This window comes from Felis catus, chromosome F1 (assembly GCF_018350175.1).
Source record: "Felis catus isolate Fca126 chromosome F1, F.catus_Fca126_mat1.0, whole genome shotgun sequence".
NCBI lineage: Eukaryota > Metazoa > Chordata > Mammalia > Carnivora > Felidae > Felis > Felis catus.
Window position 1 is genome coordinate 4,163,423 of NC_058384.1, and position 24,685 is coordinate 4,188,107.

General features: G+C 45.8%; 1 protein-coding gene across 3 annotated transcripts in view; it reads left to right on the top strand.

Annotated features, from left to right (window-relative positions):
- The window catches only part of SMYD3 (SET and MYND domain containing 3), a 686,941-nt gene that overhangs the window by 541,870 nt on the left and 120,386 nt on the right, over nucleotides 1–24,685 (top strand). For all 3 annotated transcript variants that reach the window (XM_045049147.1, XM_045049145.1, XM_011290829.4), the window contains one exon: nucleotides 4,306–4,416. In XM_045049147.1, the coding sequence (XP_044905082.1) occupies nucleotides 4,306–4,416 (111 nt within the window). The remainder of the gene's footprint in view (nucleotides 1–4,305; nucleotides 4,417–24,685) is intronic.

Here is a 24,685-nt window from a genome sequence, read left to right on the forward strand (position 1 = left end):
CTCGTGATGAGGGATCTGAAGAGAATAATGCTGGAAGCTAAAATTGGCAGGATTTGATAATGGCTGAGTACAAGGGTGTGACAATGAGAAGAGAAAGAATAACACTCAGGTTTGATTTTAAAAAAGAAGTGAGATTTGCCATCTTTCAGTTCAGAGCCCGTATTAGCAGAAAAATTTATAATTGTGACAGTGTAATTCCAGAAATGGAAGCGAAGTCTAATTTTAATTTGATCTTTTTACCCACTCTGTTGTACATAATGAAAAGATGGGCTTCATGGAAAAAGGGTTCATTTTGCCTTGAAATTTTCATGTAAGCAGCATGTCCGATATCCAGCAAATATCTTTCATGTTATTACTCTAATGTTGGGATGATTTACTGCCTTTCCCATAAAAACTGCTCTCAAATGGCAGAGCAATGGTCAGTGGCATTAATATTTTAATGCGATTTTGTTCTGTGCCATTAAGGCATCCACTGATCAATGGCAGAGTTTCACAAATACGTTCCTGCTAAATGAACCCAACATTTAGTGAGCGGATTCTTCATCGAGAGCAGTGAGTCAGTCAGTCTTCAATAAAGGTTTTTATCTTTGGCTGATAAAATGATTTAACTGTCATTACCAGTTAGTAATCTGTGTTTCCTCCCCCAAAATAGGAATAACAATGTTTTGCCATTGAGACCTTCAGTTTTCACACAGTGTATTTGGTGGCATAGAGGGCACAGAGGAGGCACGGAGGCGGGGAACGGGGCAGTCTTCCCTGGAGAAGTGTTTTGGAGCCGAGCTTGCGGGATGAGAATGCTCTGAAAAAGTGGGCGGTGTGGGGAAGGCACTGGCTAGCCAGGGCAGGGAGACGCAGCACCCGCTGGCACCGTGTGCCTTGTTCCAGAGGCCTAGTGGTGTGCGTGCCTGAAGACGGGAGGGTGTCCGGAGAGATACTGAGGCAGGAAGGCAGACCGAAGAGCAGTGGAGAAGCCCTTGTGTGCCTTATCCCCGCCGGCAGCGAGAGGCCGTCACCAGTCTTCGTGTAGAGACGTGATCAGATGTGAGTTTGAGGAAGCTGTTTCAGAGCGGTCTGGAAGACGAGAGGTGGACGGCGGGCAGCAGGGAGGCCCGTTGGAAAGCCAGTGTCCCGATAGCGGTAGCGCTCGCAGGCGGTTACGGCGTAGTGAGGGAGGCTGGTCCGAGTCTGTTCGTTGGGGTTAAATGATATAACTAGTCTCCTGTTGCCCGTTTGCCTCCTGGTGTGATCACTCAGAGTTTTGGCCCTCGCAGTTTAGTCTTGGGTTAGTCAAGGTTATCTCTCTGGCCCTGGATTCACTGGCTTCCCACTGGGCACGTGGTACTCTCCCAGTAACTACTGCGAGTTGATCTGATCTGCTGGGCGGGGGCCGATGACTGAGAGCCATCGGGGCAGATGGAGACTTCGAGCCCCAGGGTTAACCCAAGAGGGAGCAGAGAGTTCAGTTCGTTTTACCATCACCTCATTTAAGGAACCCGGGACCCTCAGAGCCTGTTAAGACCAGATGGATACGTGTACTGCCCCAGACTTACTAATGGGCGGTTTCAAAAGTGTGGTCGGAAATGGGTTACTTGGAATTTGGAACACAGTGTTGTCTGTAAACAGGAAGAACTCGCCTGATATCATGGCCATTTGCATCTCCCAGGCAGCCCTGGGTGCACATCACAAAGCAAGGAAAAGGACTCAGGGAATGAAAAAGTGGCCGTGGTCCCGGCTAAAGGAGCCCAGTGGTCACAGGACGCTGCTGAGTGCAGACTTACGCGTTTTAGGGTTGATGCTGGCACAGCCCCCCAAGAAGCGAATCTCCCCTTGGGTCCACTGAAGTATGAGAAGTGGCTGTGTTGTAAAAAGAGTGTCAGGCTTGAGTCAAGGGCTGTGGGTGCAAATCCCAGATGGATCCCAGACTTTTGCTGATTTCCACACTCACGCTGCCTCTCTCTGGGAGTGCCTAGCACATAGCGGATCCTCGATAACACTGTCGAGAGGATCTAGAGAGAGAGCCGGCCAGCCAGACCTGGCCCTGGCTTCTGTCACCCTGGTGATGGCCACGGTGGGTGGGACAAGGGCTGGCAGACTGAGGCCCACCCAAAGTGTTGTTTTCTGTCAAGAGCCCTACCGTACTTTCTGGCACGTAAGATCTGGCTTGGTAGATGTGAGATGCTTTCTATTGAGTCTAAGAAAAAGCAAGTGGGATTTTTTTTTGGCTCTAGGGAGCTTTAGTTACCTCCTTCAGCGGACGGTCCTGCCTTCTTCCACTCCTGCCTACCGCACCTGCCCCCATGGTTACTTTCTACATGTAAAAGCAAATGAAGAGGTATTTTACACAACATGTTACAAGCTGACATATGACACTGAAAAGGAAAAGCTAGAAAAGAGTGAGGGAATGAGGGACCCTGGGTGGGACTGGAGTCAGGTTGTTATTTTAAGCAAGGGAGGGTCCAGGTTAGACCTCGGTGAGGGAGGCCCCATAGAGGGTTCTGGGGGCAGCGCCCCAGGATACATCCTGTGTCGGCCTGGCACGTGTGAGTGCGTGGGGACAGGAGGAGTGAGGGCTGGCCGGGGGAGGAGTTCAGAGAGGGAGTGGGGCTGGTGGTGGTTGTTACTAGTTCTTATCCATTGCAGACTAATATTTTTGTAGAACTTAATGACAAAAATTACTAGAAAAATGAAATTTTAAAACCATAGGAAATAAAAGTCTAATGTTTTATTATTAGAGTCCCGTAAAGTTTCTCTTACCAGGTTCCTGTAGAAGTTTCTAAATGTTAGCTTGCAATTGTTTCCTGACTTTAGCACAGAAGCACAGGCTGAGCTATGCTGTAGGAATCCCTCATCAGGACTTGGCCTGTAAGCAAGAGTGGGGGCCGTTGGAGTGTTTTGAGCACAGGGAAGAGCCTGTCTTGTGTTTGAAGAGAATCACTGAGAATCACGCCTGGAGGGTGGGGTGCAGGGGACATGGGGAGCCCTGGAGGGTGGAGCGCAGGGGGCATCGGGGTCTGTGGGGGGAGCAGGGAGACTGGCAGAGACTTGCGTTTTACGGGCCAGAGAGGAGGGCGACTCAGACCTGGGTGGTCACGTTGGAAAAGGTAGAAAGTGGTGGATTCCTGGTTTTGTTTCTAAGATTGAGCCCACAGAATTTCCTGGCGGATCAGGTGAGGGTGTGAGAGGGAGAGAGAGGTCAAGGGTGACTTTGGGTTTCTGCTTGAAGGACACAAAAGATGCATTCCTGTCAGCGGGGACTGGGACGGCTCCAGCCCGGGTGGAACAGGCCAGGGGACTCAGGGGTTCCATTTTGTTTATTTTGAATTAGACTTTGAGCGTATAGATGCGGTCGAGTGAGGCATGTGTGGACATCGTGATGTTGCCTGAAGACCTGTGACCAGAAGGGGAACCTGAGGGCTACAGAGAAACATCCTAGATGGTGTAATTACTTAGTTCGAAAGTGTCCAAGGAAGTCAGTTTGAGAGCCTCCCTCCAAGATCACATGCTGACATTAATTCTCCCTACTTGGAAGTGGTTTCTTTTTTTTCCTGTCTCATCACAAGTAAGAAAAGAGTCTCCAACTTCAGAGGCACCAAATTGGGTTGACGTTTCGTTCCATGAGGCAGCTGCAGGACTGGTCAGGATTTAAGAGCATCTGGGTGCATCAGTCCGCCACCCACTTGGGGGCCAGGATTGATGCACCTTCTCCCATTGCTGGCGGTGATCGATTTTACTGCCCAACCTTAGTACTACCAAACACAACAGCTCTCGGTAGTCTCTTATTTGGTGAATAAACAGTGAGGTGTAAAAGTGTAGAGAGATCATGAGTCTAGTTTTTTATAATAAATATATAATATACGTGCACTCACCACACAACGGATGCTGGAAGGTAATGGCGTTAAAATTTTACATGTGATTATTTGCGTAGCGAGATTGTTAGTAGTGTCTTTCCTCTTGCACTTTTTGGTGTGTAATAAAGACGTGTTGCTGAAGGGCACGTGGATGGCTCAGTCAGTTGAGTGTTCAACTTTGGCTCAGGTCACGATCTCGCAGTTTGTGGGTTCGAGCCCCACACCAGGCTGTGTACTGAGAACTTGGAGCCTGGATCCTGCTTCGGGTTCTGTGTCTCCCTTTCTATTTTCCCCTCCCCGGTCATGCTATGTCTCTTTCTCTCTCTTTCTCTCAGGAATAAGTAAACATTAAAAAAAAAAAAAAAAGTGTTGCTTAAATAATCAGTAACAATAACCATTTGTTAAAGAAAATGAGCACCACAGCCACGTGACCCTCTTCTCTCTGGCCCCCCCCCAGCTCACCATCTGCTACCTGGACATGCTGATGACCAGCGAGGAGCGCCGGAAGCAGCTGAGGGACCAGTACTGTTTTGAATGTGACTGTATTCGATGCCAAACCCAAGACAAGGTATGTGTGTGGAACCAGCTCGGAACATCTCCCAGGAAAGACTCCTGTGGTCTTTCAGAGAACTCAGCTTTTATTGCGTGAATCCAGAAGGACTCTCAGCGCGGAGGGGGAAACTAAAAAGATGCGTCGTGCTGCGTATATTTTAGCCTCTTGAACTTTTATCCCCCACGAAGCAGTGAGAGGTTTACTGCCAGGTAAGGATCTAGAGAGCTCAGGTTCTAGAGGGCAGAGAGGCATTAAACGGGTCATTAGGACACTGAGGCCAGGGTGCTGTTAGAGCCCACAACGAGAGGGTCAGGTGACCTTACGACTGGTAACCACTACTGCTTGGTAATAAGCGTACCAAGTTGCAGCCTGTGTTTTATTTCCTCAGGTTTGTTCTGTAAGGCTTTTTGCTGTAGCACTTCGTCAGACAGAGATCACTTATCCAGCGACTTTGTCTCTCTGAGAAAGGAAGAAGGGCCAAAAAAATGCCATAAAGATAAAGAATGAGCTTTTCTCCTGTACTTCCCTCACGTCAGACCTATCTGCTTTGAGTTTGCACACAGTCGAGTGACCTGATTAAATCTTACTTTCGTAGAGTATTCTGAATTTGTTGGAATTCTTTTGTAATCCCAGTGTCGTTTCACTCAATAATTGTAAATTGGGAAGTGGAACTCAGAACGTTCACAGATCTGCCTGCGGGAAAGGACGAAGCAAGACGTGGCAGAACCCAGTCTCAAACCCAGATCGTTTGACTAAATCTAGCGTTCCTTCCACTGCCGCAGCCATGTGTGGTGTCTGGTGGCAGCATTGATGGAGAGAGGACTGGAGCTCATTCTAATGATGCAGGAATCCACGAACATGATTAGTTTTTCATTAAAAAGAACTTTTAGAAATAAATGAGCTACATGGGAAAAGTTGGAACCCCTGCTCATAGCTCCCCAAGATTCATTCTACCTCGGTGTTAGCCTTTTGCCACAACCAAGCATGCTGGAGTTCTAGAGGATCCCTTGGGATTTTTCCCCAGACCAGACCCTAATCTGGAGTAGGGGGAAGCGAGCTTCCTTCCCGCCAGCAACCTTGGATGGGAAGTCTTGGACTTAGCGCCTCTCCCCTGCCATCTGTATTGTGTAGACCTACAAAAAAATTTGATTAAGTACTTATTTATTATTTATTTATTTCCAGAATTGGGGTCATGTTCACTTTTGGTTTTCGTTCTGGGTGAAACCTGGCTAGAATAGTATATTAGGGAAAGGTTGAGCTTCAAATAACAGATAACCCAACTAAAACTGGCTTTGGTAGGTATGGTACATTTGTCTCCAGACTTCTGGAGAAGCAGTCTAAGACAAGAGCAGCCGCTCACAGGCCTCATCACAGACCCAGAATCCTTCTACCTTCCTCCGTACCCATCCCTACACGTGTCAGTTGTCCTCATGGCCCCGGGGTGACTGGCACCCTCAACGCTGAGTCAGTGTGTCCAGCCTCTGGACACGAAAAAGAAGGCAGAGAACAAAGGAAAAGTTTCCTGGGGATTTCCGCCTGCATGTTATTGTTCAGAACTGTGTCATATGATCACCTTTACTATAAAAGAGGTGAGGAAACTACATTTTAGGTTTTCAGCCTTTAAATTAGAGGAAGACGGGAGAGGAAGGTTGGGAATGGCTTTTGGGTAGCCTATCCACGGTATCCGCCATATTCATCGAGACTGTTTTCTTTGAGCTAAAAGTTTGTCTAATACTGTATTAGGAATCTCCAGAGAAAGAGCACCAACAGGGTGTGTGTCTGAAAAGTAGCTGGGACGGGGGGTATTTATGAAAAGGATTTGGCTCATGTGATTGTGGAGGCTTGGAAGTCCCAAGACCTGCAGTTGGTGAGTGGGAGACCCAGGAGAGCTAACAGGGAAGTTCCGGTCTGACCCAGGAAGAGCCAGACTTCCATTTGAGTCCAAAGGCAGGGCAAAAACAGTGTCCCAGCCCAAAGGCAGTTGAGCAGGAAGACTTCCCTCTTGCGGTAGGGTTAGTCTCTGTTTTAGTCAGGCCTTCAACTGATTGGGCAACAACGATAACAACTAACACACTGGGGAGGGCAGTCTACTGATTCAAATGTTAATCTCATCCAAAGGCAGCCTCTCACACATACCCAGAATAATGTTTAATGAAATATCTGGGCACCCTGTAGCCCAGTCAAATGGACACACAACATTAACCATCACAGATGGGCTAGAGATAGGCCCAGTGGTAAAATGGAAAACATACTTGCTTGTTCTGCTGGACTCTATTCCATTCTGTATCTGACACCCCGGGTGGCCTTGGGAAAGCCATTCAAGCTCTCTGATTTATCCTGTCATCTGTAGCCAAGGGACTCCTATCTCACTGTGGTTTTGATTTGCATTTTCCTAATGATCACTATGTTGAGCATCTTTTCATGTACCTCCTAGCCATCAGTGTCTCTTCACACCTGTTCGAGTGGCTAGAATCAAAACGACACGGAATAACAAGTGTGGATGAGGTTGTAGAAAAGTGAAGCCGTGGGCAGTGTTGGTGGGAATACAAACTGGTGCAGCCTCTGTGGACAACAGTATGGATGTTCCTCAAAAAAAATTAAAAATAGGGGGTGTCTGGGTGGCTCAGTTGGTTAAGCATCCAAGTCTTGATTTTGGCTCAGGTCATGATCTGAGGGTCCTGAGGTCAAGCCCCGCATCAGGCTCCATGCTGGGCAGGAGCCTGCTTGGGATGCACTGTCTCTGCCCCTCCTGCTCTCAGGCACAGACGTGCTCTCTCTCTCTCTCTCTCTCTCTGTCTGTCTTTATCCCTCTCTCTTTCTCTCATAATAAATAAGTAACCTTAAAAAAATAGAAAAACCACATGATCCAGCAATTCCACTGCTGGGTATTTAAAGGAAATGAAAACACTAACTTGAAAAGTTATTTGCACCCTCATTTGCAGCATTATTTACAATAGCCAAGACAGGGAATGACCTTAAATGTCCACTGACAGATGAATGGATAAAGAAAATGTGGTGTGTGTGTGTGTGTATTGAAATATTATTCAGCCATTGAAAACAAGGGAATCTTGCCATTTGCAATAACGTGGAAGGACCGCAGGGGCATGATGCTAATGGAAATAAGTCAGAGAAAGATAGACAAGTTCTCTCCGTGTGTAACACGAGAGAACTAAACTGGGTGGTCATAAAGCCCCTTCCTGCTCTGTTGTACCATGTTTCTCTGAAATATTTCCCCGTAGAAATGAGTGGGGTGTGTATTCACGTGAGAATATAAACTTGATTTCAGTTAGCTCATCAGTTATATTTCAGGCTTCTATTTATCTGAGAACTTTGTTCTGTTTGTACTGTAAACGTCCTTCCTGAAACCTCTGTATTGCTGATTTGCTTTGAAAAAATAATGCACAGGTAAATCCAGCTTAGTGCATTCCCCAGAGATTATAAATTCAAAACTACTTCGGTCAAAATTCAATTCACTTCAGTTCCTAGATTCAAAGTGTTCGAGATTATTTTTCTGCTTTTCTTGGAGCCTAAGAAATTCATCTCGACAGGTTTCTGTGTCGAGAAGTATTTATTACGGGGTCTCCATCTGCGAGGTGCTGGGCTCACATGGTATCATGTTTCAGGAAGGCAGGAGGCCTTTAATAGCGGGTGTAATTTGCATGTGCGGAGTTAGCTGTCATTTATAATCAGCAGCAGCTTAATTTCTGGAAGGAATAAAACGTACCTTCTAAGAGAGGTTTTGGAATGATTTGGCTTCTCCTGTGGCTTGCCCAGGTCAGAATGCTCAGCAGTGGAAGCAGAATAGACCAAATGGAATTGATTGTTTCCATAAGTTTGTGGGTCGTACAGAGCTTGCTTCCTTGGATGTCACGGGCTTTGTTGCAAGAAAAAGCTACATTTACTGGCCACGTCACCTTTTCTTTCCTAAAGCCTGTTACATCCAATCCTTCTCCTAAAATGCAGTGTCTGTCAGCTTACTAACAACATCCGTGCCTCACTCCTTCATGATCAAAATAGCCCTTAACTTGTCATCTGGCCCTCAGTGTCCTCGTTCACCCAGCCTCGACCCCGTAGCACAGCAAGTTTTCTGAGCTACTGCTGTTTCCATGTCATTGCTTTGCTCAGAATTTTCGAAGCATTTACCACTGTCTCTAATGTTCAGGGTAAATGTCAGACTCTTAGCATTCAGCGTCCTCCAAAGTGATGACCCCACAGCCCAACCTGCCCTCTTTCCCTTCCTTTCTCTTCTTTCCCCAACTCGTTCTATCTGATCACATCCTTTCACCTCTCAGAAGCCTGCAACCTGGCTTTCGGGCACATATCCACACACATCTGTTTATATATAAATGTTAGTATATAAATATAGGTAGACGTGTATGTAGGCTCTAACGGCTGTCAATCTTATATTGATTTGTGAAATAAGAGTGACAGGAAATAAGAGGAAGCAAGTCAGTGTCCAAAAAGCAATCCATATGATCCTGTAAAGTGCCTGGAAATAAATCACAAATTAAATTTCCCAGCAGCCAAAGCTGAATGAGTAGTTTCAGAAGTTACTGTAGCTGCGAGGTCAGACATACACCTGTTGCTCTGCCGAAGCAATTTTTCCTGGCCCTGAGGCCAGAGCCACTCCAAAGGGTCCCACAAGACTCAGTGATCAGCTTCCTGTCAGACTGCCACAATTATTTAAATAGCTGATTTTTGTAATATTCTCCAATGTGGCTGATAGACATTTCACATTATAACGTAATAAAAGAAGTAACAAGAAGGGTTAAAACTCATATGCTCTGGGGCGCCTGGGTGGCTCAGTCAGTTAAGCGGCCGACTTCGGCTCAGGTCATGATCTCGCGGTCCGTGAGTTCGAGCCCCGCGTTGGGCTCTGTGCTGACCACTCAGAGCCTGCAGCCTGTTTCGGATTCTGTGTCTCCCTCTCTCTCTGACCCTCCCCCGTTCATGCTCTGTCTCTCTCTGTCTCAAAAATAAATAAACGTTAAAAAAAATTAAAAAAATAAAAAATAAAACTCATATGCTCTTGTGTCCTCTCTCTCTGATGGTTTGCTTCATCCCAAGAATAAAATTAGGCTGTACAGAGGAAAGCAAGGATTGCACATCCTTAGACGATCCTCCATTAATGGTATTTCTTACAGTCTTTTCAGTTCGTTATTGTAATTTGTATTAAAGTGATACATGCATATAGTTTGAAAAGCCAGAGTACTAGAACCCAGTTCAGAACACTAGTATACTTTCCTTCCTTGCTCCTGCCCACATCCTACCCCCGAGATAACCCACTTTTGGCTTCTGGCATTTACTCCGTGTTTTTAAACTGAAGCTCCCTTAAATCACACCCTAGGGATGTTGTTTGCTATTCAGTTGGTTTAATGACTATTTTTTTTTTATTCTTAGGATTTCATATTTGCTTTTTTCCCCATATCTCCCAGTTTATGTTTTGTATCTTTCCACCTGTTTCTGCTTCATAGTTTCCTATTCACCTCCACTGAGTACTCCTCTGTTACTTCTGTATTTGAGCATCTCAGTCGCACCCCAAGAGTCGCAGTCAGTCGGTGCTGTAGCCTATTCACTGGATTGAAACCATGTTCCGGTTGTTGACTTTTGTCGGTTACCTTCCTTAGCATTGCATTTCACGAAGTGGCTTGGAATTTTATACTGCAGGCTTGTTTTTTAGGGGAAAGTATTTTGGTTTTGTTCCTTTCTCTCCTTCTGTGCTCAGCCCCTCTGTCTGCTAACCTTGCCCTTGCCTACCCCGGACAGGGGGTATGTAATCACCACAGTGATATCGAGGCTACTGTAGATCTGGTTATTTAGGTGATGGGTGACAGAAGGACTGTCTGTGTCTTCTGACCTGTGCAGGCCCAGCGCTTCCGGAGCATATTTAGCTTAAGGGACCAGGTCATCAGCCCTGTGTCTTCAACCTCTTTTTACAAGGGAGCCTTACCTCATCCCCTGGCTTTAAGCCTTAAAGCTGACTCTATTCCCCTTTACTTTTTTGTTTTAATTTTTTATTTATTTTGAGAAAGAGCCAAGTGTGAGCAAGGGAAGAGCAGAGAGAGGGGGAGAAAGAATCCCAGGCATGCTCCACGCGCTGCCAGGGCAGAGCCTGATGCAGGGCTCGAACTCACGAACTGTGAGACCATGACCTGAGCCAGAATCAAGAGTCAGACTCTTAACTGACTGAGCTACCCAGGCGCCCCTCTCCTCACCCTTCTTACATGAAGCATTTCTCATCCCTTTCAACCACTGCTACTGCCTGCTCCCAGACCCGGGGCCCTAGTTCCCGCTTGGTTTATTCCTTTGCCTTTCTGTTCTGTTTTGGGTCCAAGGAGAGTTTCTCTTGTCTTTGAATTAGTAAAGCTATTTTTGATTTCTCTTTTTCTATTTTACCCACTCTTACTAGGATTTGGGCTAAAGGGGAGCACCCCAAAGTCTGACCTTATAGCATGTTGACTGGACGTCTGCAGTTTGCTTTCTAAGTACATAGGTACGAATTCAGGTCTTTGGAGGCAAAGGAAACCGTGAGGATAAACAACGATCTCATTCTCCTGAGGGCTCCCAAGTGTGTGTGAGCCTTTTACCCAACACCAGCCTGTCTGTGGAGAAGGGATCTAGATCTCGTATCAAAGGGCCTTCTGAGGACAGAGACGTGAGTAGTCGTGCTGAAAACATACGCCCTCTGAAAATAGTTTAATAAATGGCTCTGTGGAGGGGAGAAGCCCCGGTAAGCTTCTCATCCATCCCTCGATGCTCCAGTGCTAAGCCCAATTCCTCTTCTTTTCTTCTGTAGACATAAAGCACTGTCAGTTACTGTCCCGGGTAAATATTTCAGCCCCTCTTTGAAGATCCTGTAGCATGGAACTTCCCTTCTTTGGTCCCTTCTGAGGCCCTCTGCAACCCGTGTGCGTCATGGAGCCCCGAAGTGGCCCGACGTCCTCCCCAGAGCACCTTCCGTAGGCGCTGTGCCCCAGCAAGACTGTGACCAAGCTGTGATAACCGGGCACAAGAGGTAGGAGCGAGGCAAGGACGAAATGGAGACTGAAGAAGCAGTAAAGGGAGTGTTGGAATTAAAGCCGTAGTCAAAGGAAATGAAAGTTCTCTGCCCAAGACAAACTCTGTGGTAACTTGCGTCTATTTCGAATGTGAGCGTTCACTAAAAGGTCATCAGTTAAACCAAGATTTTTTTCTGCTGCCTTCCTCTGTTTTGCTAAATTAGTTGTAAGCAGAAATGCCTCGTGGTGGGACCGTGAACTCCACCGGCTCCGACTTGTTTTCTATCACAAGTTTTAACAGCCTAAGCAGAAGTGTTCCTGTGTCTCTCATGTTTGCATTGTAATGGAGTTCCATTATCTTCGGGAAGATTAGGAAGGTTTGGCAGGAGATTGAAGAAGTGTGTGTGTGTGTGTGTGTGTGTGAGAGGGAGAGAGAGAGAGAGACAGACAGACAGACAGACAGACAGAGACAGATTTTAAGTGGCCAGGGCGCAGCACCGTCTCCTTCTGCAAACCGCAGGAGAAAGGCTCTCCCCGGAGTGAGCACCGTGCTGGCTGTCACTAATGTTCAGGTAGGAAAGGAGCTTATTGACTTCATGACCACATAATCCCATCTGCGATGCTGCCCCGAAATAAGGGAGAGGCTTCTGGGCTGGGTACCACAGGCTCTGAAGTTGGCCCGGGAACCGAACAATGGAGCTATTGTGTCTCCTCGGAATATGCCGCCAGCCGCATGACAGGACGTCGCGCCTCAGCTCTGCCTTCTCCCCGGCGAGCGGGCAGCTGTGCCCCCGAGCCCTTGCAGGTGGCTCCGGTTTGTCCAGAGTCCACCCCGGGGTAAGGAGAGGGTGGCTCCACAGGTTGTGGTGACGTAATCCTGTCTCACGACCTTCCCAGTTCTTGCGCAGAAATGCTTTTCTCCTTCTGGCTTTTGGTCCACAAAAGCTCTGACTCGGGGAACAGACTGAAGGGACAGCAGCTGTTGTGACACACAGCACAACACAACTGTGTGTTCGTACGCGCCGGGCGTGGTCCCCACCCCACACGCGGCACACGGTGTTCAAGAAGTGCTGTAGGGGAGTGACCTTTCTCAGAGAATGTTCTACATTACGATGCCTGCTGGAGCTTTGGAGGCACTGCCCACGTGCTGGGTGCTGCCTCCTCTCACTTCATCCCGGTGACTTTATGAGGGTGGTGGTCACTCCTCTTCCCATTTCTGCAGATGAAGTGGAAGCTGTCAGCTGCAGAGGCTGTATTCCTAACCTCTCCTCACTGTCTCTAGAATTTTATGAATAACAAATATACTTTCCCTATCTGTTTAAAATTCAGGTATTTTCATTCCGTAGAATTCGCTCTTTTTAGCATACAGTGCTGTGCGTTTTGACAAATGCATATCGTCTGCAGCCACCACCACTAAGATGTGAAACAGCCCCACCCCCACTGCATTCCCTCATACCGCTTTCTAGCCCACCCCTGCCCCCACTTCCAGCCCTGCTAACCTCTGATCTGCTTCCTGTCACTGTAGCTTTACCTTTCTCGGAACATCACATAAATCGATCCTAAAAGCCGTTTGATTCTGTCTTCCTTCACGTAGCATAATGCATTTGCTATTTAGCCATGTTATTTTACACACACGTATGACTATGGAATCTCAGTACTTGGTACCTTTTTATTGCCAAATAGTATTCTATTATGTGGCTACTCCACAGGTTATCCATTCATCAGTTGAAGGACTTTCGGTTCTTTTCCAGTTGGTGGTGGTTATCAGCAGAGCCACTGTAAATATTCACGCACAGGTTATTGGGGGAACATAAGCTTTCGTTTCATCTGTGTAAATACCCAGGAGTACGCTTGTTGGCTTGCGTGGTCAGTGTATGTTTAACTTTGTAAGAAACTGCCAGACTGTTTTCCAATGTAGCTGTATCATTTTGAATTCCCACAGGCAATGAGGCAGCATTTCAGTTACTCTACATGCTTGCCATCACTTGATTTTTTTTGTCAGTTTTTCTTCTGTTGTGATCATTCCAATAGAGTGTAGTGATATCAGAAAAGTGCTGTTGGTATTTTGATAGGGATTGCATTAAAGCTGTAGATTGCTTTGGGTAGTATAGACATTTTAACAATATTTGTTCTACCAATCCATGAGCATGGTATAGCTTTTCATTTGTTTGTGTCACCTTCAATTCCTTTCATCAGTGTCTTGTAGCTTTCAGAGTAAAGGTCTTTCACCTCTTTGGTTAAGTTTATTGCTAAGCATAAACTTTTGGTGCAGTTATAAATGAGATTGTTTTCTTAATTTCTTTTTTTGCTACTTCATTATTAGTATATAGAAATGCAACAGATTTCTGTATATTGATTTTTGTGTACTCTAATCTTACTGGATTCATTTATCAGTTCTAGTAGTTGTTTGGTGGAGTCTTCGGGGTTTTCTATATATACTATCATGTCATGTGCAAATAGTGAAAATTTTACCTCTTCCTTACCACGTTTGATGCCTTTTATTTCTTTTTCTTGTCTGATTGCTGTGACTAGGATTTCCAGTACTATTGCATAAAGTGGCAAGATTGGACATCCTTGTCTTGTTCCTCAGTTTTTCACCATTGAGTATGATGTTAGCTGTGCGTTTTTCATACATGGTTTTTATTATGTTGAGGTATGTTCCCTCTTAACTTACTTTATTGAGGGTTTTGGTCATGAATGAATGTTGTACTTTCTCAAATGCTTTTGCTGCATCTGTTGTCCATGATCATATAGTTTTTATCCTTTCTCTTGTTAATGTGTTGTATCACATTGATTGATTTGCAAACATTGAACTACACTGGCATCCCAGGAATGAATCCCACTTGATTGTGGTGAATGATTTTTTTAATGTGTTGTTGGATTTAGTTTGCTAGTGTTCTGTTAAGGATTTTTACATCTGTGTTCATGAGAGATACTGGCCCATAGTTCTCTTTTTTTGTAGTGTCTTTTATCTGGTTTTGGTATCAGGCAAGTGATGGCCTCATAGAATGAATTTCGACGCTTTCCTTCCCCTTCTAGTTTTTGGAATAGTTTGAGAAAAATTGGTATTAATTCATCTTTAAATGTTTGGTAGAATTCACACGTGAAGCTGTCTGGTCCTGGACTTTTGTTTGTTCAGAGTATTTTAATTACTGATTAAGTTTCATTACTGGTAATCAGTCTGTTCAAATATTCTATTTTTCCTGATTCAGTTTTGGGAGGTTGTATGTTTCTAGGAATTAATCCATTTCTTCTAGGTTGTCCAATTTGTTGGCATATAAGTTTTCATAATAATTCTTTTCTAATGCTTTGAATTTCTGTGATGTCATTTTTGTATTTTTTCTCTCCTTTCTGATTTTGAGTCCTCTCTCTCTCTCTCTCTCTCTCTCTCTCTCTCTCTCTCTCTCTCTACCTTTCTCAGTCTACCTAGAGGTTTATCAATTTTATTTATCTTTTCAAAAAAACCAGCTCCTGATTTCATTTATTTGTTTTATTCCTTTTTTAGTTTCTATTTTTCTATTTTATTCATTTCTGTTCTAATCTTTATTATTTCCTTCCTTTTACTGGTTTGAGGTTTGGTTTGTTCTTTTTGTGGCTTGTTTAGGTACCAGGTTAGGTTGTGTGTTTGAGCTTTTTCTTGCTTCTTGAGGTAGGCCTGTATTGCTATAAACTTCCCTCCCTCAACTGCTTTTGCTGCATCCCAGAGGTCTTCAGCTGTCATGTTTTCATTTTCATTTGTATCCATGTAATTTTTTATTTCTTCTTTGATTTCTTGGTTGCCCATTTGTTGGTTAATAGCATGTTATTTAAGCCCCATGTATTTGTGCTCTTTACAGATTTTTTCTTGTGGTTGATTTCTAATTTCATAGCATTGTGGTTGGAAAAGACGCATGGCGTGACTTCAGTCTTTTTGAATTTGTTGAGAATTGCTTTGTGGCCTAACATGTGATCCATTGTGGAGAATGTTCCGTGTACCCTTGAAAACAACGTATTTCTGCTGTTTTAGGATGGAATGTTCTGAATATATCTATTAAATCCATGTGGTCCAGCGTGTGATTCAAAGCCACTATTTCCTTGTTGATTTTCTGTTTGGATGATCTATCCAAGTGGGGTGTTCAAGTCCCCCATTGTTATTGTATAACTATCTATTACTTCCTTCCTGTTTGTTATTAGTTGCTTTATGTATTTGGGTTCCTCCATGTTGGGTGCATAAATATTTATAATTGTTAAATCTTCTTGTTCGGTTATTCTCTTTATGTTTATGTAGTGTCCTTCTTTGTCTCATGTTACAGTCTTTGTTTTAAAGTCTATTTCGTCCAATATAAGTATCGCTACCCCAGGTTTCTTTTCACTTCAATTTGCATGGTAAATGCATTCCTTCACTTTCAGTCTGCATCTGTCTTTAGGTCTGAAATGCATCTCTTGCAGGCAGCATATAGATGGGTCTTGCTTTTTTATCCATTCTGTCACCCTATGTCCTTTGATTGGAGCATTGAGTTCATTTACATTCAGGGTAATTATTGACAGGTATTTACTTATTGCCATTCTTTTATTTGTTTTATGGTTGTTTTGTATTTCTCCTCTGTTCCTTTCTTCTCTCAGTTTGCTGACTTTCTTCAGTGATATTCTTAGATTTCTTTCTGTTTATTTTTTGCATATCTGTTATCAGTTATTGATTTGTAGTTACCATTAGGTTTGTATATAACATCTCATGTATATAGCAGTCTATATTTTTTATGTTTATTTATTTGTTTTAAGAGAGAGAAAGAGACAGAGCACAAGCCGGGGAGGGGCAGAGAGAGAGGGAGACAGAGAGAATCCCAAGCAGACTCCACACTGTCAGCACAGAGCCCGATGTGGGGCTCAAACCCACGAGCCGTGAGATCACGACCTGAGCCCAAATCAAGAGCTGGCAGCTAACTGACTGGGCCACCCAGGGAGCCCCATAGCAGTCTGTATTAAGTTGATGGTCACTTAAGTTTGAACCCATTCTTTACTTCTCTTTCCCTTGCCCGACATTTTAGGTATCATACTTTACATCCTTTTATTTTCTGAATCCCTTGACTAATTTTTATAGATACACTTCATTTTACTGCTTTTGTGCTTTCTTTCTTTTTTTTTTTTTTAATGTTTATTTATTTTTGAGACAGAGAGAGACAGAGCATGAACGGGGGAGGGTCAGAGAGAGGGAGACACAGAATCTGAAACAGGCTCCAGGCTCTGAGCTGTCAGCACAGAGCCCGACGTGGGGCTCGAACTCACGGACCGCGAGATCATGACCTGAGCCGAAGTCGGCCGCTTAACCGACTGAGCCACCCAGGCGCCCCATGTGCTTTCTACTTTTCTTACTCTTGCTTCTGGTTTTTCCACTCAGAGTCCCCTTTAGCGTTTCTTGTGGGGCTGGTTTAGTGGTGATGAGGTCCTTTAACTTTTTTTTTGTCTAGGAAACTCCTTATCTCTCCTTCTATTCTGAATGATAGCCTTGCTGAATAGAATATTCTTGGCTTCGGGTTTTTTTCTTTCTGTACTTTGAATGTATCATGCTACTCCCTCCTGGCTTGGAAAATTTCTACTGAAAAATCAGCTGATAGGCATTCTGTGGTTTCCTTGGTATATAACTGTTTTCTCTTTCTATTTTTAAAATCCTCTCTTTATCACCACTTTTGACCATTTTAATTTCTAAGTGTCTTGGTATGGTCCTCCTTGTGTTGATTTTGTTGGGGGTTCTCTGTGCCTCCTGGATCTGGATTTCTGTTCCCTTCCCCAGATTTGGGAGGTTTTCAGTTATTACTTTTTCAGAAAAAATTTCTGACCCCTTTTCTCTCTCTTCTTATTCTGGGATCCTTCTAATGCGACTCTTACTATGCTTAATGGTGTCACTGAGTTTCCTTCGTCTATTTTCATTTTTTATCATTTTTTCTCTCTCCTGTTCAGCTTGATTACTTCCATTACTGTGTCCTGCAGGTCACTGATCCATTCTTCTGCTTCCTCTCATCTACTGTGTATTCCCCCAGTGTATTTTTTTTATTTCATTTATTGACTTCTTCATCTCTCATTGGTTCTTTTTTATGTTTTCTGTCTGTTTGTTGAAGGCCTCACCGAGATCCTCCACTCTTTTCTCAAGTCCAGTGAGTATTTTTATGACCATTACTTTAAATTCTCTATCAGATACATCACTCATCTTTGTTTTGTTTAAATCTCTTGATGCGATTTTTGTCCTGTTCCTTCACTTGGGACATATTCCTTTGTCCCCTCATTTTGTCTAACTCTCTGCGTCTGTAGGGTCAGCTACATCTCCTGCTCTTGAAAACAGTGGCCTGATGAAGAAGAGGTCCCGTAGTGCCTTGCAGTGCGGTGTCCCCCGTTCACCAGACCCTGACTTTTCAGGGGTGTCTCCTGTGTGATGCATGTGCCCTGTTGTGGCTGAGCCTCGTTTGCTTTCAGCCCGGTTTTCTGCAATGACTCTCTTCGCTGTTGTGGGAGGGTTTTGTCCCTGTGTTGTGAGTGGGTCAGTATGGGGCCGCCTGGGGCTGTAGTCAAGTCAGACCAGGTGTTTACCAGAGATGCAGTAGCACCAAACTTCAGGGGGCTTTCCCTGTGTTTCCCCTGAGAAGCTTGGGTTGATGGGCGGGATCTACAGTCAGACCAGATATCTGCCCCCGACCCACTTTTGGGATGGCAAGGGGACTGGTGTGTGGTTATCGTCCCCTCTCCCCCGGGGCAGGACTCACTTTGAGTGGCGCTGACCCCTGTTGGAGCTGCTTGCACACTGCCACACTTGTGGTACTGCTTTGGATGGGCTCCACAGGGGTGTATTGGAGGGGGAGGACCTCCAGAGAATGCTGGTGTGCCCTGTCAGCAATGTCAGTGCTGGCCCGCGGCAGGGGGGGGACTTCGAGCATCCAGGGACGACTCCTGTTCAGCCCCGCTGGGCTGGAGGGGCAGATCCACAGAAGCACGCAGGGGCAGGGTGTGCTGTTAGCAAGCTAGGTGGATGGACAGTGTTGGTGCTGCGCTGGCTTCTGCCAGTGTCTGTGTATCTAGACAGGTGGGCAGGGGAGGGAAATGGCACCCACCAGCTCTTTTCTTGGAGAAGTCTCCAAAGATCCCTGCCCCTCCAGCACAAGCTCTGAGGTTAGTAAATAAATGTCCATCCTGTATCCCCCAGGCGTTTTCCAAACTGCTGCTTCTATGCTGGCTGTTCCTTGTGCTATCTCTTAAGGGCAGGGATTCAGTTTTCTGTTGCCCTCCCAGCTCTCCCAGAGCCACGCCCCCTGCTTTTAAAGTTCCAGCTGATAATCCCCACTGATTGTAAGAAGTGAGGTCCCTCGGGTTTTCAAAGCCTAATGTTTTGGGGATTCATCTCCCCCACGGGAGGTCCCCTGTGCCTGGGTGCCTTGTGTGGGGGTCTGCTCCTCCTCCCTCTCTGCGACTACGGGTCCCTTCTTCTGGTGAAGTCTAGTGGGTCTGTTTTGCTCCCAACCACATCTCTGCCCTTCCTACCCTTTTCCTGGCCTTTTCTCTACATTTAATTGTGGAGAGTCTTTCCTGCCAGTCTTTGGGTCGTGTTCTCAGTTACACCGATGTGGGTGTAATCTAGTTGTATCTAAGGACCCGTGAGTTTAGGATGCTCCTACTCTGTCATCTTCCTAAAGTCTGGAATTCTTTATTCTGTACACAAGATTGTTTTTGGTTTTTTTAAATCAGATATGTGCTTCGTAAATTATTTTTTCTATCTGTGTTTTTGGCTTTTCATTCTCTGGACAGTCTTCTGAACAGCAGAAGTTTTAAATGTTAATGTAGTCCACTTTTTAGTATTTTTTTATGTCTTTTGATGCCATATCTAAGAAACCTCTGCCAAATCTAAGAGAAGATCTTTCTCCTGTGTTTTCTATTAGATATTTTATAGTTTTTCGGTTTTGCATTTAGGTCTTCGATCCATTTTGAGTTAATTTTTGTACAGGGTTCATTTTTTTGCATATGGAGGTCCCATTTTCCCAGTACCTTTTGTTGAACCAACATCTTAAGGCAGTAGGATATTATAGAGAGTGTACAGAATTAGATACTGGAAGAGTTTGGTCCTAGTCCTTAAGCTTGTACGTGTAACATCAGTGGCATTGGCCTGAGAGATCAAATCTGGGTGGTGGGTAACAGGACAGCTTGTACGGTGCTCTCGAGTCTGATGGTCCTCGGTTCTGCTGCTTACTCACCATCTCACATTGGCCAGTTTCCCTATCTTCATCTTTGTTTTCTCTTTTATAAAAGGAGAACACTGTATCTAGCAAAAGCTGCTTTGGGGGTTCAGTAAGACAATCTAAGTATAGGTTGGAAGATGGTACACATTTAATAATGGCTATCATTACTGTTATTGAATGTTCTCAGGACATAGTCTATACGGAAAGTTCCAGGAATTATAGCCTCCTCAGTTCCCATCATCTGCTAGTCAGGGTCCCTGAACTTCGTACATAATCTTCTTGGCAGCTTTTCAAGTCTTCGTGCTCCAACTTGTAGTATTCTCTGCTTCCTCCCCCATTTCTGTCTCTAGTGCTTTCTTTGTGGTTTCTGTGGGCACCATGTTGGGTGGTGGGTGCTCTTCTCTCTTGTGTTGTCTTTGGCATAGCCCCTCTCCCTAGCCTGGGCTCTCCTTCCTGAGACACAGGCTGACCTTTGTCCACACTTTGGGGGCGAGTCACTGCCATTCGTCTCCACTCACATGGTCACGCCAGCTCGCAGCTGCTATTGTGGACACTGCTCGTGCTGATGGTGTGCAGGGGCTGCGTGTAGAGGCATGGCGGGGGGGCATATGTGTGGGGGACTTGCACTGGGGGGGGCCCTCAGGCAGATTAAGAAGGCAACAGGGCCCACCTGAGTGGCACCACACAGAGTCACGTGCCAGACCACCCCTCCTTCCCCCGTCCCCGGACAAAGTAGAAGTCATCCTGGACCCTGTGTCTCCCCCAGTCCTCTCCCAAGTGGAGGTGATGCCTCTTTGAAGATTTGCCACGTAGGAACTCTTGTCCCTTTCTGAGTGAGGCCACACTTGGAATCTCTTGCTCACAGTGAAACAAATACTGGAACAATGTGGGGCAGAGACCGGACGAGGCTTCCCTGGCCATTTTTTCCCTACTCATTACAGTGCAGGAGAGTCACCCACACTTCAGTGCCCTGAGCTGGAAAACAGGTCGCCTGCGGGCCACAGCAGCTTTAGGGCTCCTGGACGAGTGGAGAGCCCTCACTCTGCAGGGGGCGTGGCAGCGGAGGGCTCTGTCCAAGACCTGTGGCTGCCCTGCAGCGACCACGGGAAGGATGTCCCAGAGGTCAGGAGTGGGGATATGGAGTATTCCCATCCCTTCAATCATCTTCCTTTGTGTACAGATCGAGGACATATGCTGCCATTCAAAAATAACTTTGGTTTCTTCTGCCTGAAAACTGCATTTCCTCCCTAACCTATTCACTGGGCTCAACAGTGAACTTGAAGCTGGACACTTCTGGTCTACGGTCCCTACCCAAAGCCCCTAAAATATGACAACATGACATGCTTCACTTCATAAAACTTTGGACTCCTGCGGCTCTGCCACACAGACTTCCAGAGGAGGCAAACTCAGTAGTGAATGTCGTAACTATTAGGGTCACTGTTTCCTAGTCATAGACAGCTACCTGCAGTGACACTGCCTCCTCGGAGGTGTGAAAGTGGGGACTTGGTGCCATGGGTGAACTCCAGGAGAATATACGGTGCAGCTCTGTGGATTGAGCGATACCCTACCAAGTGTGGTTCCACGGACGTACGCCCCCACTGTGAAAAGTGGCCATTGGGCTCCTTTTCAATATGGCGGATTGAGCACACGCATTTCTCCGCATCCTCTCCCCGAAGCCTGCTGATGTGAGAGTCAGATTGGGCTCTTCCTCCCTGTTGTTTGTGGCAACCTGCAGAGCCTCAAAGGTGGAAAGGAGAGAGCAGGGTTTTTGCTCGCACCCATACAGAGGCTACGAGGTGTATCAAAAAGCATCAATTAAATTTGAACGGCTGGAAGAAATAGTAGGCGTCTGGTTCAATACTTTCTTTTTACAGAGAGGAGAAGGAACTTGTGGCACTCAGTAACTGAGTGACCTTGGAGAGTCAGGACCAGGCAATCCGGGCCTCCTACTCCTGAGGCAAGGCCCTCCTGATGAGGCAGTGTGGGTACTGCCCCTGGGTGCAGAAGCACAGGGAAAGGTAAGACAGTCAATTGATCTAGAAAGTCCCCCTTTGACTGTTTTTCCTGAAAGAGCACTTCCATTTGTTTGTTCCTCGTTTTAGAGGGCTTGAACTATGACCTTTATCCACTTTCTCAAGCCCTTTGGATAATTGAACTACAGAAATAAATCAGGAAAAAATTTGTTTTTAGATTGGTTTTGGTACTGGGTAAGTTAGCACATTTTGATGATAACGTCTGTCCGAGCCGCTGGACGAACATTCGCTAAAGCCTCCACTGCCCAGCTGGGAGGGCGAGACCCGGTTGGTCTTGTAAGAGGAGACTACTCCACCGTGGGGCGTCCACGGAGTGGGGACTCACGCTCCCAACAAGGGCTGTGATTTGCAGCAAGTCTGTTCTGTCCCTGGGCGGAGCATATGCCGTCTGGAAATCGGGCTTCTGCTGTTGCTTACAAGTTAAGACTCAAGTGTCCCTGTTTGGGCTTTTTGCTCATCTGCAGTTACATTTGTCTCCAGTCTCTCAGCAAGCCTGCTTGAGTGTTTCTTCTCTCCGTCCTTTTTCCCCCACTTTCCTCCTTCTTTCCTCGATATTTAGGAGTGACTGACAGTATACCGCCTGTGGGACTCTAAGAGGAGCAGGGCACCCCTTCCTGCAGGTGGCTTCCGTTCTAGCACGGAGACAGAGCACCCGCCGCGTGGGGTTATCTCACCGTCAGCCTGTGTGAAGTGCGGTGGGAGCAGAGGGGGAAGAGATGGCTCCCACGTCGGTCGGGGAGGAAAGCGGGGTGCACAGAGGGGTGCAACGGCTGTGTAGGAGTTTCCCCTGCAGTAGGTTCAGAGGGAGTGTTTCAGACTGGGGACACATGCGGTGAAATGTCCTGGAGGTCCGGAGAAGACGGCGGATCCAAGAACTGCATGTGTTCAGTGTCCTTAAGGATACAGGCCGAAAGGCCGGTGATCCGGGGTGAGACGCAGATATGCCAGGCAGAGAGTTTGGATATCCATCGCGGAGGAAGGCTGGGAAGCCCGTGAAGGACAGTGGGGGCGGGCTTTTGGCCGGTAACAGCCAAAAGAACACGGTGGCACACGCAGGAACAAAAAGTCAGAAACTGTGGCACAAGGAAGGAGACTCAAAGATCCTGAAAACAGGCCCGGACACTAGCATGGCCCTCACACCATTACCCCCAGAAGGAGGGCTTTCAGAGAGCGGCCTCCCCACCCCCGTCCTGGCAGCCTTCCTCCCTTCCCCACTAAGAGTGCGAAGTTACTGCATCCAGTGAATACCCGGGGATGTGGCGAATTACTCATTCTGGGAGCTTCAGTTAAAGCTCAGGATGTTTACCTGCTGCACGGAGTATTCGTTGCCGAGGTGGGGGTGTGATGGTTCTCCGATCTGACTGTACTTCCCCATCGTGCTTCATTTGTGGACATCAGCATATCTTCTCTCTTTTCTTTCCACCTTGGCTGCCAAGGCATTTTCAAGGCCCTAGAACTCTAAAAAGTAAAGAGAGACCTGGGCTTCCTCTGTCTCTTGTTTCGATACGTGAATAGAATCCTGGAATTATTAAAAGCATTGATATTGCCTTTCTGTCTCTAAAATGAGAATTCGAAGGCTGCAGCTCACCGCCCATCAAAACAGCTGTCTGAACATTTGTCAGGAATCCCCACTATGCAGTACATTTACTCATCCTTCACCTAGAAAGAATCATCTTGCCTTTCTTCACAGTTTAGCCAATCTTGGCATTTTTTCAATACCTTCTTATGCTAATTTCTCTATTTATTGTGCCTCTTAAAATGGAACACATAAAGGAGCAGCCAATTAATAAATTATGTTTTCTACGACTGAAATAAAAACACATTAATTATTTCTAAACAGTGAGGCTGCATTCAGTGTGGGGAAATTCCTTGGTAGGATTAACAAATGCAGCCTCAGGAGGTGAGAAAAATTGCCCATGTTTGACATCCTGTCAGTGAATATCTACTTTTTAAAACTGCTTCATGGGGGCGCCTGGGTGGCACAGTCGGTTAAGCGTCCGACTTCAGCCAGGTCACGATCTCGCGGTCCGTGAGTTCGAGCCCCGCGTCGGGCTCTGGGCTGATGGCTCAGAGCCTGGAGCCTGTTTCCGATTCTGTGTCTCCCTCTCTCTCTGCCCCTCGCCCGTTCATGCTCTGTCTCTCTCTGTCCCAAAAATAAATAAACGTTGAAAAAAAAAAAAAAACTGCTTCATGGTATGAAGAAGGTCCATTAAAATCACTGTAAAAATCATGAATACTCACCTCTTTAGTTTCCTATTGTTGCCTCCTTGCTCAGCAAAAGACCCAGAACAATGTCCTTCATGAGCTGTTTCCTGAAGCATCCATTCACTCTGTCCAGCAGCCCCGTAACTTAAAAAGGGACCAGGAAAGGGGCGCCTGCTTGGCTCAGTCGATTGAGCCTCCAACGTTGGCTTTCATGGTTCGTGAGTTCAAGCCCCTCATCAGACTTTGTGCTAACAGATCCTCTGCCCCACACTCTCTCTAAACCTTCCCCACTCGTGCTCTCTCTCTCTCTCAAAAATAAATATTGTTTAAAAAAGCGGGGGAGGGACCAGAGACTCCTAAGGAAAGACAGAGTGAACAGGAACTTTCAGCTTGTGTTTGCCTTCACAAAGCTTGGGGAAATACACTTAAACTACAGGTTTTTGAATCTTCTGAACCTTATGATTTTCTCAACTTTTTTTTTTTTTTTTTTTTTTTTTTTTAAAGACATGGTAGCATTTTCTCTTGCGGGTCTTCTAAGAACAGCCTTTCCCATGTGTCTGATCTCTCGAATTCCCTAGAAGCTTCCCAGTCCTCAAGTTCTGAAATCCTTTGACTTGGATAAATCCCCAGATAAGTTAGATATTTGGGGATTTCTTTTTTTTTTAATCACACATTTTGGGGCATCCGGCTGGCTCAGTCGGTGGAGTGTGCGACTCTTGATCTCGGAGATGTAAGTTCAATCCCCACGTTGGGTGTAGAAGTTACTTAAAAATCTTTAAAAAAGAAAAATCACATATTTTACCACTAAAAATTTTTACCTATGTAATTATATTTTATAAAAATTCACCCACTC